This window comes from Gorilla gorilla, chromosome 1 (assembly GCF_029281585.2).
Source record: "Gorilla gorilla gorilla isolate KB3781 chromosome 1, NHGRI_mGorGor1-v2.1_pri, whole genome shotgun sequence".
NCBI classification, from domain to species: domain Eukaryota; kingdom Metazoa; phylum Chordata; class Mammalia; order Primates; family Hominidae; genus Gorilla; species Gorilla gorilla.
In genome coordinates this window covers 227,137,013-227,156,372 of record NC_073224.2, presented here as the reverse complement: position 1 = coordinate 227,156,372, position 19,360 = coordinate 227,137,013, and the positions used below count along the sequence as shown (strand labels likewise).

Genomic DNA, 19,360 nt, shown 5'->3' with positions numbered 1-19,360 from the left:
TTGTCTCCTAAAGTCTTGGGATTACAGGCATGAGCCACCACGTCTGGCCCCATACACTATTTTCAAGAGTAGAGTCTTTGTTTTGAATGTAGGATCCATTTCTTCCCCTAGACTCAATCTCAAAGTGTGTTATTATTATTATTATTATTATTTGAGACAGGGTCTTTCTCTGTTGCCCAGGCTGGAGTGTGGTGGCACAATCTCAGATAACTGAAACCTCTGCTTCCCAGGCTCAAGTCATCCTCCCACCTCTGTCTACAGAGTAGCTGAGACTATAGGCATGTGCCACAATGCTCAGATAATTACTTAATATTCTAGTAGAGTCTAGTAGACATGGGCTATCACTATGTTGCCCTACCTGGTCTGGAACTCCTGGGCTCAAGTGATTGTTCTGCCTTGGCTTCCCAAAGTGTTGGGATTACAGCTGTAAGCCGCCATGCTTGGCTTCCCTTTACTTTTTTTTTTTGTTTTTTTTTGTTTTTTTGAGACAGAGTCTCACTCTGCCGCCCAGGCTGGAGTGCAGTGGCTAGATTTTGGCTCAGTGCAAACTCTGGCCCTCGGGTTAAGAGATTCTCCTGCCTCAGCTTCCCAAGTAGCTGGGATTACAGGCAGGGACCACCACACCCGGTTAATATTTTGTATCAGTAGAGATGGTATTTCACCATGTTGGCCGGGCTGGTCTCGAACTCCTGACCTCATGATCCGCCCACCTTGGGCTCCTAAATTGCTGGGATTACAGGTATGAGCCACCGCGCCTGGCCAAGAAGACATTTTGTTTTCTCAAGAAAGTGGAGATCTGAGCTTCAAAGATCCTTGCTAACACTTCCCAGTGCTATCAGTGTAGTAGTGCAGTGGCTAATAATTCATGGACCCTATAGGAGTGATCTTGCCTGCTCTTTAGAGGTTGGGACACACTCTTCTTGGTACCAGAAGGGCAGAACTATGCCTCTGTGGCCACTTATTGCAGAATGGAATTGGAGTAAACTGAGGGCTCTTTCACACATGCTAGAGAAATGACTTTGGCCCTAGGAGAAGCGGGGCTTGCAGGGGATTGGCCTGAGAAACTTGCCTTTTCACTGGATTGTCCTCTAGAGTTTTTCCTTGCAGATTTGTCAGAATGAGCCTCCAGTCCCCATCCAGACTCCTGGAGCTGGCAGGACAGAGCCCACTGAGGAACCAGTTCTTGACCATCTTCACCCTGGATGAGCTGCCCAGGGAGGTCTTCCCTCTGATGTTCATGGAGGCCTTCAGCAGGAGACGCTGTGAGGCCCTGAAGCTGATGGTGCAGGCCTTGTCCTTCCTCCACCTCCCTCTGGGATCCCTGATGAAGACACCTCATCTGGAGACCTTGCAAGCTGTGCTGAAGGGACTTGATACACTGCTGGCCCAGAAGGTTTGCCCCAGGTGAGGTGACTCAGGTGGCCTGGTGGGAAGGGTCCAGGCATCCAGGGAAGGGACAGCTGGCTCAGGAGGAGTGGTGGGGTTGGGGAGCTAGGGTGGCTCAGAGGCTTCTGATGGTGCCCATGAGAGGCCTTGACCATTGCCCAGATCCTCTGGGAAAGGACTGCTCACCATACAGGGTCCACTGAGGAAACAGGAACCTGCTTCCTCCCAGTGGAACGTAAAGGTTCTAGAAGTGAGAACCAGGCAGAACCCAAGGGGGAGCGGGATGGAGAAGAGACAGAAGGAGGAGCACTGAGGACAGGAGCAGCTGATTGATGTCCTGGTTGTGGAGTGAAAGCTCAGGTCAGGGGTGGGTCCTTGCCTACATTCTGAGCTTTTCCCCTATGTTACTCACAGGAGGTGGAAACTTCAAGTGCTGGATTTGCGGGATGTTGATGGGAATTTCTGGACCATATGGTCTGGAGCCAAGGTCCTCTCCTGCTCCCCAGAGGCCATGAGTAAAAGGCAGACAGTGGAGGACTGTCCAAGGATAGGAGAGTGCCAGCCCTTGAAGGTGTTCCTAGACCTCTGCCTAAAGAAAAGTATGCTGGATGAATGCCTGAGCTACCTTTGTGGGTGGATCCACTACAGAAGAGGTCCAGTGCACCTGTGTTGTAATAAGGTGCAGAATTACTCAATGCCCACTTCAAGTTTCAGAAATCTATTGGAAAGGATATACCCAAACAGTATCCAGGAGTTGGAAGTTAGGAGAAAGTGCTCTCTGAATAAAACAGGAAAGTTTGCCGCTTACCTGAGCCAGATGAGCAATCTTTGCAAACTCTTTTTAGCCTTCGGTTATGACGATGAGTTATATATAAGCGGCCAACAGCAGTTCGTTCCTGACTTGGACTGTCCATTCCTCTGCCTGTCCTATCCTCAGATGCTTTATATAAGAAAGGTCAATAATATCAAAGAGCACCTGGAGCACCTGCTCAGGTAAGAAAGGATGGTGAGCTTTCTCTGCAGACCATACCACAGACTTTTGTTCTTTTTCACAGTAAACGCTAGTGGGCATCTACTGTGTGCCAGCCACTGGTGATGTCACAGGGAATGGGACGCTAGAATGTCAATTCATTATGCTGTTCAGTGCTCTATATCCTGAAGTTGGTATCACAAGCCCGCTCAAATAAGGGCAGAGGGATGGCCCGGGGCAGATGCTACAGAGAGAGACATGCAGGGAGCTAGTTAGTCAGGGGTTCAGATCTAGGGAGGGTGCATTTGTGAATTCCTTTTCAGGAAGTGTGTTTGAAGTTAATATGATGAAACTTACTCTTCATATAGAGGAGAGTATGAAAGAAGGGAAAGTGCATCAAACCTGTGCGTTTCACAGTAGAAGCTCCGTCCTCACAGCTTAGTAAACACCAATGATCCTGTCTCTAATTCTCTGTCTGTAAAAGGTTCTTTTGGACCCCAGGAAAAGTAGTTGACATGAGAAAAGCGTGCTTCTTGGACAGAGGTGAGGGAGTAGGCAGGAGAGTGGTATAAAGTGATAGGTGGTTTGCAGATGCGGGCACGTCAGGGAACCTTTGCAGGCAGGTGGCCCTAGCTGATATCCCTAGACCTTGCTCAGTTGAGTTCTTTGTGCACATCACCCACTGGGCTCCTCTGGCCCAGAGCTGAGGTTGTCTGCTGAAAGATGAAGTAAAGAGGCTTTAAAGATTTTGTGGCCTTGAACCAATCACACAAGCAAGGCTGAAAGGACTGAGCCTAAAATGGAGCTTCCCCTGAATGATCTGAGTCTTCATCAGGCAGCACCTTGCACGCAGACCATCATCTGATGATGGGAACAAACTTGTGTTTGGGTGAAACAGGCTTCCCCATTGCAGTTACTATAACACCTGTGTGGTAGTAAGGTGCAGAATTACTCAATGCCCACTTCAAGTTTACCATTGAGATTATTTCCCACCCCCCTCCTCTAACTGGCACCATTGCCCATAACTAACTTCTTGCTCTCCCCAGGTGCCTCAAGAACCTCTTGGTGGCCTTTATATTCTGTCATGCTTACCTAACTGATCGGGACATGGAGTGTCTGTCTTAGTAACCAAGCCTCAGTCAGCTAAAGGAGCTGCGTCTGATTCGCATCGTAATGTGGACCACCCATCTTGATCCCCTTGGAGCTCTGCTAGAGAAAGTTGCTGCTACTCTCGAGACCCTCACGTTAAAGGACTGTCGGATCCAGGACTCCCAACTCAGGGTCCTCCTGCCTGCCCTGAGCCACTGCTCCCAGCTCACCACCTTCTACTTTCATGGAAACGAGACCTCCATGAATGCTCTGAAAGACCTGCTGTGTCACACAGGCGGGCTGAGCAAGTTAGGCCTGGAGTTGTATCCTTCCCCTCTGGAGAGTCTTGACAACAGGGGTCATGCCAATTGGGAGATCCTTGCCTCAATTCGGGCTGAGCTGATGTGTATACTCAGGGAAGTCAGGCAGCCCAAGAGGATCTTTTTTGGTCCCGTCCCCTGCCCTTCCTGTGGCTCATGGCCATCTCACCTCCATCTTTGCTCTTAGGGAAGGTCTGGCTAGTGGGATGGATACGCTTTCTTCTGGATGCTTGGGCACTAAAATCTAGGACACAGGTGCTTTTTTTTTTTTTTTTTTTTTTGATGGAGTCTTGCTCTGACCCTCAGGCTGAAGTGCAGTGGCACAATCTCAGCTCACTGCAACTTCCACCTCCCAGGTTCAAGTGATTCTCCTCCCTCAGCCTCCCTAGTAGCTGGTGTTACTGGCATGCACCACCACACCTAGCTAATTTTGTATTTTTTTTCTTTTTTTTTTTGAGACAGAGTCTCGCTCTGTCACCCAGGCTGGAGCGCACTGGCATGATTTCGGCTCACTGCAACCTCTGCCTCCGGGGTTCACGCCATTTTCCTGCCTCAGCCTCCCGAGTAGCTGGGACTACAGGTGCCCACCACCACACCCAGCTAATTTTTGGTATTTTTAGTAGAGTCAGGGTTTCACCAAGTTAGCCAGGATGGTCTCGATCTCCTGACCTCGTGATCCGCCCGCCTCAGCCTCCCAAAGTGTAATTTTTGTATTTTTAGTAGAGACAGGGTTTCACGATGTTGGAGGAGGCTGGCCTCAAACTCCTGACCTCAAGTGATCTGACTACCTTGGTCTTCCACAGTGCTGGGTTTACAGGCATGAGCAGCCAGGCCTGGTCAGGTGCATCTTAAAGGAAGCACACGGTCATGTGTTTCAGGCACGTGCTGACTGTGAGTGGAAAAACAAAGGTGACTCAGCTGGGGGCAGGACTGGGTGAAAATGCTGACTTGGCATCAATAAAGCCTTCAGGGTCCTGTTTCCTAGACTCAGAAATGGAACCTGAAGTTCTAGAATGATGCAGGAGTTACCCTCGCAAGGATGGTTATTTAAAAATGTCAAAAATAAATGGAACCTGAATGGAAACTTTCTGGTGTCTTCCATGATTGATCAACCTGTTTTAGCCATTTATATATCAGAAATCTCTAGTTACTGATGAGAGGTACTACGTCATCTGTGATTGAGGTTCAGCTGCAGCAAATCAAGGCATCAAAACTGAAATGTGATCATTTTGATTCATTCTCACTCATTTTTTGCTTCCTTTCAGTCATCTGTTTCTTCCTTAATTTCTCCCATGCCTGTTCACTGGGTTCATTCACAAAGGATGCACACTTGGGGCCTGGAACATTCTGTGTGGGCAGTGATGATGAGCCACTGAAACCTACCCTCTTCTCAGGGGCCCTCACTGCTCCTCAGATACTGAGACCCTGCTCACTCCTAATGGACAGATACAGAGGAATCCGTTCCTGATCTTTGGCCATGCCAGGAAATGGCTTCACTGGACCAGGAGTGAATTCACATGAAATTCACTGAAAGCTTCACATGAAGCTCAGAAAATTCCTGTGTTTGAAGCAGTCCCGATGACATTTGGACCATTTTTAGGAAAGTATGGCTTTTTATTAAGTGACAACATGGGGATGAGATTTGCTTTCTCCATTAAGGTGATACGTAAAGCTTTCTTTAGAGGGAGAGAAAACCCTAGAGTTTCCTGACCTTCCTTAACCTGAACTGCTTGGTTCCCTAGAAGCAGAAATTGATCATATTAGAACCCAAACTCATACCAACCTTGACCTTCATGAAGTACTCAAGTGTTTCTGCTCTTCTTCCTCATGTGATGTAGAAAGTATTAAAAGTGATGAGTGTGGGCCGGGCACGCTGGTTCATGCCTGTAATCTCAGCACTTTCAGAGGCCAAGGTGGGTGCATCACCTGTGGTCAGGAGTTCCAGACCAGCCTGGGCAACATGGTGAAACTCTGTCTCTACTAAAAATACAAAAACTAGCTGTGTGTGGTGGCCTGTGCCTGTAATTCCAGCTAACTGGGAGACTGAGGCAGGAGAATCACTTGAACTGGGAGGCAGATGTTGCAGTGAGCTGAGGTCACACCATTGCACTCCAGCCTGGAAAACAAGAATGAAACTCCATCTCAAAAAAAATTAATAAATAAATACATTATAAATAAATAAATTAATGCTTTAAAGAAAAAAGAAATAAACTTTGCCTACAAGTTTCATATGCAATTGAATACCTCTTAAATTTTGATGTGAACCGACCAGGCATGGTGGCTGAGGCCTGTAATCCCAGCACTTTGGGAGGCCGAGGCAGGCAGACCACGAAGTCAGGAGATTGAGACCATCCTAGTTAACATGGTGAAACCCGGTCTTTACTAAAAATACAAAAAATTAGCCAGGTGTAGTGGCATGCACCTGTAGTCCCGGCTATTTAGGAGGCTAAGGCAGGAAAATTGCTTGAACCGGGGAGGCAGAGGTTGAAATGAGCTGAGACTGTGCCACTGCATTCCAGCCTGGTGACACAGCGAGACTCCATCTCAAAAAATAAATGAATAAAATAAATAAATAAATCAATAAAAATACTGTGACAGGAACCAACATTGCTCAACTTGTACACTAATGTCTTACAAAATCCTTTCCTTGTCACCTTCAAATCCCCATTTCAAATGCTACACTCTGCATAACTCTACCACTTTGTTGCCATTTTCTGATGATGGAGAAGACCATACATGTGTGTGTGGCATCAGAACTATTGACTCCTCCTATTGATGTTTAAGATATTCCATTACACAAACCTGGGTTCATACTTTTTTGTTGATAGATCTTATGCCAAAAATGTAGGCGAAAAATGCCCAGCAGGAAATGCTATCACTTCTGAAGATGAATTCATAGAGATGGAAATTCTTTCAGAATTTATTTTTCCAGCTTTTTCCTTTGTTTGTTTGTTCATTTGTGTTTGTTTCCTTGTTTGTTTGTTTGTTTTGAGATGGAGTCTCACTCTGTCACCAAGTTGGAGTGCAGTGGTGAAATCTTGGCTGACTGCAACCTCCTCCTCCTGAGTTCAAGCGACTCTCCTGCCTCAGTCTCTCGAGTAGCTAGGACTATGTGTGGGCGCCACCATGCTCAGCTAATTTTTGTATTTTTAGCAGAGACAGGGTTTCACCATGTTGTCTAGGATGGTCTCAATTTTTTGGCATCGTGATCTACCTGCCTTGGCCACCTAAAGTGCTGGGATTACAGGTGTGAGCCACCACCGTGCCCGGCCTTTTTTTTTTTCTCTTTTGAGATGGAGTCTCGCTCTATTGCCCGGGCTGGGAATGGGACTCCTCCTATCAATTATTTTTTTAAATTTTCTTTTGTTTTATTGACCTGACAAGGCTCAAATAGAGTTGAGTTTTTGTTTTTGTTTTTTCCATTGGAAGGGACAATAGAGAGGTTACAATCATTGGCTTTAGATGACAAGATAAAAGAATAAAACATATTCCTTGCAAGACAACCAGCAGAACATGATCAGCATCAAATCAGTGCCTTCTCACTGTCAGTGGGTGGAAACCTTCATCAATACTTGCAGAGTTTGAGGCACTCATGAACTCACCATGAGACTCTTTACTCATGGACAGGATGTAAGCCAAGCAAAAGACCTTCCACAGGTGGTGAATTTGGAAGCCTGCCCAATGTGACCTGCAAGTTTTCACTGGCAATATGCAGGTGCAGATATGACAAAGAATAACCGTGACCTTTACATCACCCCCAGCTGTTGAGGAATGGGATCCTTTTGACCCTTTCTGTCAATAGAACCAGGTTACTCATCTTGTGTGGCAACAACATATGTGGTCTACTTAACAGAGAAGAAGACTCTGTAAAAAAAAATGTTTATTATGAAGTAAGCAAAGAAATGGGAATAGATGTGAGATTATTTGGGGAGATAAAGGAAGTTGAAGGTTTTGAAAGGAAAAATAAGGAGGATTATACAAATTGTTTTGAAAGACTCATACTTGGTCATAAGGATTAAAACTAAAAGGGCATCAGTGCAATGTTAGATAGATTCCTCTTACACCCACTCGATAACCCCCAACATGTTCAGCAAGTCTTGGTTCACTCCCAGGTTCCCATTAAAAACCCAGCTCAACCCTGACCAGCTCCACCCTCACTTCCATTTGTAATTTTGACATGACTTTATCACAGGACCATGAGGTTCCTATGCCTGCTGCACAGTAGCTTAGCAATATGCTGAGACAGCAGGGTTTGCAGCAGAGAGTTTAATGATCACAAGGTGGCTGAATGAGAAGCTAGGAGGAGATCCTCAAATTCATCTCCCCAAGGAGTACTGAGGGTTTCCAGTGGATCCTGGATAGCAAGGGGCTGGAAAGTTGGGGTAGCGGTAAGAGGGAAGAAGTCAACAGGATGTAGAAACTGCATTCTTTGGTGAGTTGGTGCATTGCAGGGCCCTTCAGATCAGCTGGCATCAGTAGTTTCACTGACATGCAGAACCTGAAAGAATATCTCAGATGAAAAAGTTAATGTTTTACAATGCGTAAATCGTTGTCTGCAGGGATGTTAAGGGGAACTGTTATCTAAGGTCTATATGATTTTGGAACAGTAGGTTGCCAGCAACCATGAGGAACCAGGTCAGAGAGCAAGAAGACCTCCTGATGAATGCTGAATGTGTTGCAAGCTTGGTTTATTTTTGTTTCTCTCCCTCCCTTCTTCACTGATTGAATTTATAAAGTTTATCGATGTGGTTTCAATTTCTTCCAATGAAGCCTTAACCTAAGCCCAGAGACCACTCACGCCCTCAGTGGCACCTCTCCTCCACCAGCACGAGCATGTAATCTGCTACCTTAGGTTATACAAAATCCCGAAGACCATTCAATACATTGAGATTTTTATTCTGATTTCGTAGGGACGACACCTCTGTTTTTATAAAGCTTTTTAAAGTAGAAAGCATTTTTATATTTTGATGTGGCCAAAGATCTCCTAACAACACTACTTTCAGATTTTATTTTTCTGTCTAATGTCGTAAACAGATCAAATCCTTCCCTCCCTAACACTCAAGACTATGAAGTTCACATATTAGTAAAATACCATCAGTGTTTGTGGAGTTCATGAATGAATGATTTTTTTATTTTTTGACAGAATGTCCCTCTGTCACCCAGACTGGAGTGCAGTGGCACAATTCTGGCTCACTGCAACCATTGCCTCCTGGGTTCAAGCAATTCTCCTGCCTCAGCCTCCCAAGTAGCTGGGTTTCAGGCACCTGCAATCGCGCCCAGCTAATTTTTGTATTTTTGTATTTTTGTAGAGACAGGGTTTCACCTTTTTGACCTGGCTCGCCTTGAACCCCTGACATCAGGTGATCTACTCACCTTGTCCTTCCAAAGTGCTGGAATTACAGCTACGAGCCACCTCACCCGCCCTTGAATGAATGTATTCTTGACTTCTACCCTATCCCTAACACTGTCAATTTCTTGCTTCACGAACTGAATATAGATATGTGATATGAATGGATATGTGACTCAATCCATTAATCTGGGGAGAGCCAAAAACCCAATCAGGATTAACAGGGTGGAGCTTCACAAATGCAATCAGATATCACTTTTTGATTGGAAGGTAGCAGCGGATATGTGGAGGGGCGTGGGTGGGAGTTGTGATTAGAAAGGTCAATAAAAGCTTCTAAAGACCCACAGGAGAGACCCAAAGTCTTCAAGCCTGGAGTTCCTGCTTGGTTCTTCCTGAGGTCTGAGCACCTTCTAGACTACATCCAGATCTGGTAAGTCACTAATTTCTGTAAGGACACTCCCATCTGACCTACAGTCAGCTGCTCTGGGATGTTGACACGGCAGCCTACGATGGCACAGAAGTGTATCCTGTCTTTTTCTTTTTTTTATATGAACAGTTTAAAGCTTGAATTTTTTCCTCTAAATGCAGTTCTGTCTTTATTTCAAAAAAGCTGATTGTGCTTTGGTTTAGGTCATTTCAAAATTCTTGAAGGGAGCAGTGACTCATGCCTTTAACCCCAACACTTTGGGAGGCCAAAGTGGGAGGATCATTTCAGCCCAGGGGTTTGAGACCAACCTGGGCAACATGACAAAAACCCTCCTCTACACAACGTTTTTTTTTTTTAAGGGTGGGGATGGAGTCTCACTGTGTTGCCCAGACTGGAGTGCAGTGGAACGATCTCAACTCACTGCAACCTTTACCTCCCGGGTTCAAGCAATTCTCATGCCTCAGTCTCCATCCTCAGAAGCTGGTGTCACAGCCATCTGAAAGCATGCCTGGCTAAGTTTTGTATTTTTAGTAGAGGTGGGGTTTCACCATGTTGGCCAGGTTGATCTCGAACACCTGACCTCAAGTGATCCACCTGCCTTGGCCTCCCAAAGTGCTGGGATTACAGCTGTGAGTCACTGGTGCTTGGCCTCTACTTTTTTTTTTTAATTAGCCGAGCATGGTGACATGCATCTGTAGTCCCAGCTATTTGGGTGGCTGGTGTGGGAGAATCACTTGAGCCCAGAAGATTGAGGCTGCAGTGAGCCATGCTCACACCACTGCTGTACTGCAGCCTGGGCAAAAGAGAGAGACCCTGTCCAAAAAACAAAAACAATATCTTAACCAAAAAGGATCTATGACCTTAATTTTAAACCAATCACGTCCTCACCGTAATTCTTCCACCCGAATGGAGACATGGGTGTGGGGTGCATGCCTGTAATCCCAGCTACGTCGAAGGCTGAAGCATGAGAATTGCTTGAATCTTGGAGGCCGAGGCAACAGTGAGCCGAGATGGCACCACTGCACTCTAGCCTGGCCGATGAAGTGAGATTCAGCTCCCTCAACACCAAAAAGAATTATGCCACCTAGGTGATCATTGGATATATGAAGATTTCTATTGTGTTTTCTTAGGTACTGTCATCTCTGTCTTTGAAAACTGTTTTAACTCTGAAATATTTTGATAAATTTGATGTGGCCAAGGATCCCTCAAGAAAGATACTTTCAAGTTTTCTTTCTTTCTGTCTAATATCAGGAAGAGATTCAACCTTTCCCTATCTCACACTCAGGACTTTGAAGGACACATTTTAGTAAAACTCCATGTTTGTGAAGGGAATCAGTGAATGACTCCTGGACTTTCACCCCATCCCTAAATCTTTCATTTTGATGGATGAATATCTAATTCGATCAGTTAATATTTAAGAAAGCCAAAAATCCAATCAGGATTAACTGGGAAGAGATTAAGAATTCGAATCAAATGTAGCTCTCTCTGTCTCTCTGTTCAATCTAGCCTATTTCCCAGGCTGGAGTGGAGTGGTATAATGTCAGCTCACTGCAACTTCTGCCTCCTGGGTTCAAGAAATCCTCCTACCTCAGCCTCCCTAGTAGCTTGGACTACAGGCGCAGACCACTGCACCTGGCTAATTTTTGCTGTCTTAGTAGAGGCAGGGTTTTACCATGTTGGCCAGGCTCATCTTGAACTCCTGATCTCAGATGATCCACCTGCCTCGGCCTCACAAAATGCTCAGATTACAGGTGTGAGTCACTGCACCCAGCCAAAGTGGTTCACTTTGAATATGTGTAAGAGGTGTGCATTGGAAACATCTATCTTGTGAGTGATGCATAACAGTGTCACACAGCTTTCAGAGCTTCTCACTGAAATTTTCAATAATGAGGCTGGGGCGGAGGCTCACACCTATAATCCCAGGATGTTGGGAGTCCAAGATGGATAGATTGCTTGAGACTAGGAGTTCAAGACCAGCTTGGACAACATAGCGAAATCCACTGTCTTTACAAAAAGTCAAAAAATAAAAGATGAGCTGGGTGTGGTGATGCATAACTGTGGTCCCAGCTACTTGGGAGGCTGAGGAGGAAGAATCCTTTGAGCTGGGAGGTCAAGGCTGCACTGAGCTGAGATCCCACCACTACACTCCAGGCTGGGTGACAGAGCAAGACCCTGTCAGAAAGAGAGTGAGAGAGGGAGACAGAGAAAGAGAGAGAGAATGAGAGAAGGGAGGCAGGGAAAGAAGACAAGAAAGAAAGAAGGGAGAGAGAGGGGGAAAGAAAGCAAGAAGGGAGGGAGAGAGGGAAAGAAGGAAAGAAGAAAGAGAGAGAAAGAGAAAGCAAGCTTAAATAATGAAAAGAAAACAAATAGAATCTATTCTAGGGATGCCCCATGAATGTTCCCAACAAGCTTATTTGTAGGAACTGAAAATGTGGGCATGTAGGCTTGTGACACTCCCATTCCCATTGTTTTAGAACCTTGAGTAATTAGTAATTTCCCCCAATGGTAGGAGGGGTTCACTTTCAGGTTCCTCCACACTCACTAGTCACTGGATGGAGCACTGGATAGAAAGGAAGGGCTAGTGGTGGCCCTGCTTCCTCACTGCTTCGGAGACACTCATGCTGATGCAGCAGAGGCAGAATGCTGGCTTAATGGCCACTGAGTACAGAGCAGAATTGGAGTAAACTGAGGGCTCTTTCACCATTGCCAGAGCAGTGACTTTGGCTATAGGAGAAGATGAGATTGCATGGGCTTGTCCTGAGAGTGATGCCTTTTCTCTGGGTTTGTCCTCTGGAAGTTTTCCCTGCAGATTCATGAAGATGAGCATCCGGACTCCACCCAGACTCCTGGAGCTTGCGGGGCGGAGCCTGCTGAGGGACCAAGCCTTGACCGTGTCCACCCTGGAGGAGCTGCCCACAGAACTTTTCCCCCCACTGTTCATGGAGGCCTTCAGTAGGAAACACTGTGAGGCCCTGAAGCTGATGGTGCAGGCCTGGCCCTTTCGCCGCCTCCCTCTGAGGCCTCTGATAAAGATGCCTTGTCTGGAGGCCTTCCACGCTGTGCTCGATGGGCTTGATGCACTGCTTACCCAAGGGGTTCGTCCCAGGTGAGGTGGCCCAGGTGGGCTGGTGGGGAGGGCCCAGGTGTCCAACCGAAGGAACAGCTGGGTCATGAGAAGTGAGGAGGCCCAAGGGGGGATGGTGGTGGTGAGGAAGCCGAGAGGACTTGGCCATTCACCAGCTCCTCAGGGAAAGCACTGCTGACCATGCCAGGTCCATGGAGGTAACAGGAACCTCTCCTCTAATGGCACTGAAAGGCACCATGAAAAGTGAGAACTGGGCCGGGCACGGTGGCTCACAATGTAATCCCAGCACATTGGGAGGCTGAGGTCAAGAGTTGGAGGCCAGCCTGTCCAACATGGCAAACCCCAACTCTACGAAAAATACTAAAATTAGCTGGGCATGGTGGTGGGTTCCTGTAATCCCAGCTACTTGTGAGGTTGAGGCAGGAGAATCATTTGAAGCCAGGAAGCAGAGGTTGCAGTGAGGTGACATCACAGCACTGCACTCCAGCCTGGGCGACAGAGGGAGACTTGGTCTCAAAAAAAAAAACAAAAAAATATGGAAGTGGGTAGGATCCAAGGGGAAAACAGAGTGAAGAAAAGTCAGAGAGAGGGACAAGAAGCAGGGAGGGGAGGAGCTGCTATCCAGGATGTGGAGTTTAAGTTCAGAAATGAGTTCTGAAATTCTCAGTCTCACCTCTACTTTCCCACAGGAGATGGAAACTTCAAGTGCTGGATTTACAGGATGTCTGTGAGAACTTCTGGATGGTTTGGTCTGAAGCTATGGCCCATGGGTGCTTCCTCAATGCCAAGAGGAACAAAAAAGCAGTGCAGGACTGTCCAAGGATGAGAGGACAGCAGCCCTTGACTGTGTTCGTAGACCTTTGGCTCAAGAACAGGACTCTGGATGAATACCTCACCTACCTCCTTCTATGGGTCAAGCAGAGGAGAGATTTACTACACCTGTGCTGTAAGAAGCTGAAAATTTTGGGAATGCCCTTCCGCAATATCAGAAGCATCCTGAAAATGGTGAACCTAGACTGTATCCAGGATGTGGAAGTGAATTGCAGGTGGAAACTGCCCATCCTGACACAGTTTACCCCATACCTGGGCCACATGAGGAATCTTCAGAAGCTCGTTCTCTCCCACATGGGTTTCTCTCGCTACGTTTCCCCAGAGCAGAAGAAGGAGATTGTTACCCAGTTCACCACTCAGTTCCTCAAGCTGCGCTGCCTCCAAAAGCTTTATATGAACTCTGTTTCTTTCCTCGAAGGCCACCTGGACCAGCTGCTCAGGTGAGGGAGGGTGGTGAGCTTTCTCTGCAGACCACAGCAGAGCCTGTTACAGTAAACGCTAGTGGGCATCTACTGTGAGCCAGCCTATGAGGATGTAACAGTGAAGGGGACACTAGAATGTCCATGCATTGTCCTGTTGGTGGCCCTGTTCTGAAATGGGTATCACGCAACCATCCCAAGAGAGGCAGAGGGATCAGCCAAGGGAGATGCTATAGAGAGGTTGCTATAATAGGAAGCTAGCTACTGGGTGGTTCAGATCTAGTGAGGGTGCCTTTCTGAATTCTTCCTGAGGAAGTGTGTCTAAGTTAAGATGATGAAAAATAGGCCAGGGACGGTGGCTCATGCCTGTAATCCTAGCACTTTGGGAGTCTGAGGCAAGAGGATAGCTTGAGCCTAGGAGTTTAAGACCAGTCTGGGTAACATCCCAAGACCGCTGTCAGAAATGAATAAATAAAAGTAAAAACAAACAAGATAACTTTTTTTTTCTGAGATCGATTTTCACTTTGATCGTCCAGGCTAGAGTGCAGTTGTGACATCTCAGCTCGCAGCGGCTTCTGCCTCCCAGGTTCAAGCGATTCTCCCGCCTCAGCCTCCTGAGTGCCTGGGATTACAGGCGTGAGCCACCACACCTGGCTAATTTTTATATTTTAAGTAGAGACAGGGTTTCACCATGTGGCCAGGTTATTCTCCAACTCCTGACTTCAGGTGATCCACCCACCATGGACTCCCAAAGTGCTGGGATTATAGGCGAGAGCTACCACACCCAGCCAACAAGATAATTTTTAAGAAGATGATGTGAAGTAGGGAAGTGAAGTGGGCACTGAAGAGGGGAATGCTCAGCAAACCTGCACATGTCAGAAAATCAGCTTTGTGCCCCACAGTTTCGTGAACATGAATGATCCCATCTCTAATTCCCTGGTGTAAAAAGTTTCTTTTGAGCTCCAGGTAAATTAATTACCTAGGAAATACATGATTCTGAAACAGAGGGTCAGGGAGCAGGCACAAAGAATGGTGAAAGTGATAGATGGTTTGCTGATGATACAGGCATGTCAGGGACGCCTGCAGCCCGCCCACCCCAGCTGATGTTGCAGGATCCTGCTTGGGTTTGTCCTTTATGCCTGAATCTCCACTGGGCTCCTGTGGCCCAGGGATGTGGTTTTCTGCCTGACAGATGAGGAAAGGGAGCTTTAGGGATTCTGTGAACTTGATCCATTCCTATAAATGATGGTGAAATGACTCAGCCTCAAATGGAATTATTTTTTCTCCTTTTTTTTTTTTTAAACACAGAGTCTCTCTCTGTCACCCAGGCTAGAGTGTAGTGGCATGATCTCTGCTCACTACATCCTACACTTCCTGGGTTCAAGCGATTCTTCTGCCTCAGCTTCCCAAGTAGCTGGAATTGCAGGCTCCCGCCACCACACCTGGCTAATTTTTGGATTTTTAGTAGAGAGGAGGTTTTGCCATGTTCAGCAGGCTGGTCTCAAACTCCTGATCTCAAGTAATCCACCAGTCTCAGTCTCCCAAAGTTCTGGGATTACAGGTGTGAGTTACTGGGCCGGGTCTAACGTGGAATTGACCTCGGTGGCAAAGCTCTTCATCACGCATCATCCTAAGTGTTGACCATCAGGCAATGAGAATGACCCTGGACTTGGGCAAAATGGTCTCCATCCATTACCTTGAAGCCATTCCCCACCACCCTCCACTCACCCCTATGATTCCCCAGAATTAACTTCTTGCTCTCTCTCCTCAGCTGTCTGAAGACCTCGTTAAAGGTCCTCACAATAACTAACTGTGTGCTTTTGGAATCAGACTTGAAGCATCTATCCCAGTGCCCGAGTATCAGTCAACTAAAGACCCTGGACCTGAGTGGCATCAGACTGACCAATTACAGTCTTGCGCCTCTCCAAATTCTCCTAGAAAAAGTTGCAGCCACCCTTGAGTACCTGGATTTAGATGACTGTGGCATCATAGACTCCCAAGTCAACGCCATCCTGCCTGCCCTGAGCCGCTGCTTTGAGCTCAACACCTTCAGCTTCTGTGGAAATCCCATCTCCATGGCCACCCTGGAGAACCTGCTGAGCCACACAATCATACTCAAAAACTTATGCGTGGAGCTGTATCCTGCCCCGCGGGAGAGTTATGGTGCTGATGGTACTCTCTGCTGGAGCAGATTTGCTCAAATTAGGGCTGAGCTGATGAAGAGAGTGAGGGACTTAAGGCACCCCAACAGGATCTTTTTCTGTACTGACTACTGCCCTGACTGTGGCAACAGGTCATTTTATGACCTGGAGGCAGATCAGTACTGCTGTTGAATGCCTGCCTATTTGGATGGGTATGTCAAATGCTTTCTTCTGGACACTTGGAAACTAAAACCTAGGTCTTAGGTACATCCTAAAGGGAGCACAGAACCCATCATTTCACACATAGGCTCTGAAAGTGGGAAAGGAAAGGTGATCAAGCAGGGGCCGGACTTGGGGGAAATGTTGCCATGGATTCAATGGGACTTTGGGGACCTGTGTCCTGTAGAGTCGAAAATGGGAATCTGAATGTCTAGAGTGGAATTCAGGCTTGAGAATACATGAGGGAGTTACTCTTGCATGGACGGTTGTAAAGAAACAATCAGAAATAAAGGAAAACTGAGCAGAATCTGTCTGGTGCCCTCTATTATTAAGTAACCTGTTTTCCAGTTTAAGCCTCAGGAATCTTCAGTTATTGATGGAAAAAACAAAAGGCAATGACTGAGTTGTCCAATCAGTAAGATGCAGCCCAAGAAAATCAAGGCATTTAAATGAAATTTGGTTATTGTAATCAATTTCCTCCCATTCTTTTATTTGAGACAGAGTTTCACTCTTGTTGCCCAATCTGGAGTTTAGAGTGCAATGGTGCCATCTGAGTTGACTGCAACCTCCACCTGGGGTTTAAATGATTCTCCTGCCTCAGCCTCCCAAGTAGCTGGGATTACAAGCATGCACCACCATGCCCAGCTAATTTGTGTATGTTTAGTAGAGACAGGGTTTCCTCACTATGTTGGCCAGGCTGGTCTCAAACTCCTGACTTTGGGTGATTCACGCAAGTAGGCCTACCAAAGTGCTGGGATTACAGGTGTGAGCCACTGTGTCAGGCTTGTTTTTGTTTTTGTTTTTTAGAGGTCTCCTGTCACTCAGGGTACAGTGCAGTGGCACAATCATACCTCACTGCAACCTCAATTTCCTGGGTTCAAGCGATCCTCCCACCTCAGCCTCCTGAGTAGCTAGGACTACAGCTGTGTGAGCCACCGCACCTGGATACTTCTTTTTAGTAGAGACAAGACCTCGCTGTCTTCCCCAGGCTGATCTGGAACTCCTGAGCTTGTGATTCTCCTGCCTTGGCCTCCCAAAATGCAGGGAGTATAGGCGTGGACCACCACGCTTGGCTTGGCCTCCTCCAGTTCTTCACTTCTTTAGATGTCTGTAAACTCCTTGTTAGTTTCTGTGGCTGTTCAGTGGGTTAATACACACTAGGTGGACACCAAAGGCCTGGAACATTACTGGGCAAGAACAGTGAGCCAATCCACATGGAAAGCACCTTCTTCTCAGGGTCCTTCACCGCTAGCCAGATGCTGAGACTCTGCCCACTCCTTGTGAGTCTCCACATGCTTCCAGAAGCCTTAGTTGGTGGATGTCAGCTTCACTGCACAAGGAGCCACTCTCTTCCCACTGCCCTGGAAGGGGATGTCCATATTGTGTATTAGCTGGAGACTCTGGGCAGCATCAACCCTTGCTTGTTCTCCTGATGACCAGCAGCCCTTCTTGAATTAAACTGGTTGTAGCCAGTAAAGACAGCCACATTCCCTTTAAGTAAAATACTAAAACTATACAGGCATGTAACACTTTTTAAATATTTCCATCTGACATTTTAAAAGTTACATGTTTTTGGGGAGCTAGGTCAGATTGATGAGAGATTTTCTCATAACACCTCCCCTCTCTCCCTATGAAGGAAGAGACTAGTGCAGCGTGTTCTGGAATCTCACATCATCAAAGGGTGGATAACGATCAAATGCCTGTGGGTGATGAGTGACCTTCCCTGTGCTGAGGAAGCCTGCATAATGGCCACCCAAGTGAAGGATCCTGCTGAGTACTCAGGGGCTGGTGTTGCTGTCAGGGATGTTAGCCAAGAGCCTCAGCTTCCTGTAAAATGAGGATGATGATGTCCAACAGCTTATGGGACTTTGGTAGAATCCAATGAGATGGTTGATGTTTAGGGCTTGGCATGGGGTCTGGAATACAGTAAGATCAATACATCTTGTTCTTTTTTCTCTTCTCAGCAGAAGTCCCAGCATTTTTCATCTTTCAATCTCACCTCCTTTTCCTGATTATAGAGAGGCAACAAGAACTCAGGGCATGCAATGGGGCTCAACTTCTACTCTCTGCCACAATTTCATCATGATTCCTCCAAAGAGCAGAGCCCCAGGAGCCAGCAGGGGGCAGGGTGGGCATTTCTGGACTGGATTCATTCATAATAAGATCAAAATTTCCAATCCGTATGTCTCGGGTGCCATCTGCTGATAGATCCGACCAGATGGTATAATTGAGTGTTGCAAGGATTATATTTTATGGTGTTTTTAAAAATGTACTATTATGAGCCAGGTGCAGTGGCTCATGCCTGTAATTCCAGCACTTGGGAGGCTGAGGCAGGTGGATCACCTGAGGTTGGGAGTTTGAGACCAGCCTGAGCAACATGAAGAAACCCCTTCTCCACTTAAAATACAAAAAATTAGCCAGGCATGGTGGCGCACGTCTGTAATTGCAGCTACTTGATAGGCTGAGGCGGGAGAATCGTTTGAACCTGGGAGGTGGAGGTTGTGGTGAGCTCAGACTGAGCCATTGCACTCCAGCCTGGGCATCAGTAGCAAAACTCCATCTCAAAAAAAAAGATAAAATAAAATTTTTTATTATGGCCGGGCATGGTGTCTCACACCTCTAATCCCAGCACTTTGGGAGGCCAAGGCAGCCTCAGGATTTTGAGACCAGCCTTGCCAACATGGTGAAACCCCGTCTCTACTAAAAATACACAAAATGTGCTGGGAGTGGTGGCATTCGCCTGTAATCCCAGGTATTCAGGAGGCTGAGGCAGGACAATCACTTGAACCCGGGAGGTGAGGGTTGCAATGAGACAAGATTGCACCACTGCACTCCAGCCTGGGTGACAGAGCATGAAAAAAAAATTTACTATAATGTGAATACTATTAGAGTATAAATATTTGTGTTGTAATTTATGTATATGAAAGATTAGAACTTTTAAAGAATGCAACGTGATATTTCAACAATGGTTAATGGCCAGGTGTGGTGGTTCATGCCTGTATTCCTGGCACTTTGGGAGGCCGAGGTGGGCAGATCACGAGGTCAGGAGTTCCAGACCAGCCTGGCCAACATGATGAAACCCCGTCTCTACGAAAAATACAAAAAATTAGCCTGGCGTGGTGACAG

At 46.7% G+C, this 19,360-nt stretch overlaps 2 protein-coding genes across 2 annotated transcripts; both read left to right on the top strand.

The window, feature by feature from the left end:
• Positions 1-1,117: 1,117 nt before the first annotated feature.
• Positions 1,118-3,952, top strand: LOC101138466 (PRAME family member 17-like). The gene is given in 3 exon segments (XM_055374824.2): positions 1,118-1,404; positions 1,801-2,379; positions 3,403-3,952. Coding segments are annotated over 3 exon segments (1,416 nt in total).
• Positions 3,953-9,464: 5,512 nt separating this feature from the next.
• LOC115930113 (PRAME family member 15) lies at positions 9,465-16,544 on the top strand. The gene is made up of 4 exons (XM_031006556.3): positions 9,465-9,542; positions 12,337-12,645; positions 13,314-13,895; positions 15,646-16,544. Exons 2-4 carry the CDS (start codon positions 12,353-12,355, stop codon positions 16,205-16,207), a joined length of 1,437 nt encoding a protein of 478 aa, XP_030862416.3. The 5' UTR covers positions 9,465-9,542; positions 12,337-12,352; the 3' UTR covers positions 16,208-16,544.
• Positions 16,545-19,360: the final 2,816 nt, after the last annotated feature.

Coding starts and splice junctions, on each gene's coding strand:
- LOC115930113 (XM_031006556.3), top strand. CDS start 12,353: ATGAAGATGAGCATCCGGACTCCACCCAGACTCCTGGAGCTTGCGGGG. Junction 12,646..13,313: donor ACCCAAGGGGTTCGTCCCAG/GTGAGGTGGCCC, acceptor ACTTTCCCACAG/GAGATGGAAACTTCAAGTGC. Junction 13,896..15,645: donor CACCTGGACCAGCTGCTCAG/GTGAGGGAGGGT, acceptor CTCTCTCCTCAG/CTGTCTGAAGACCTCGTTAA.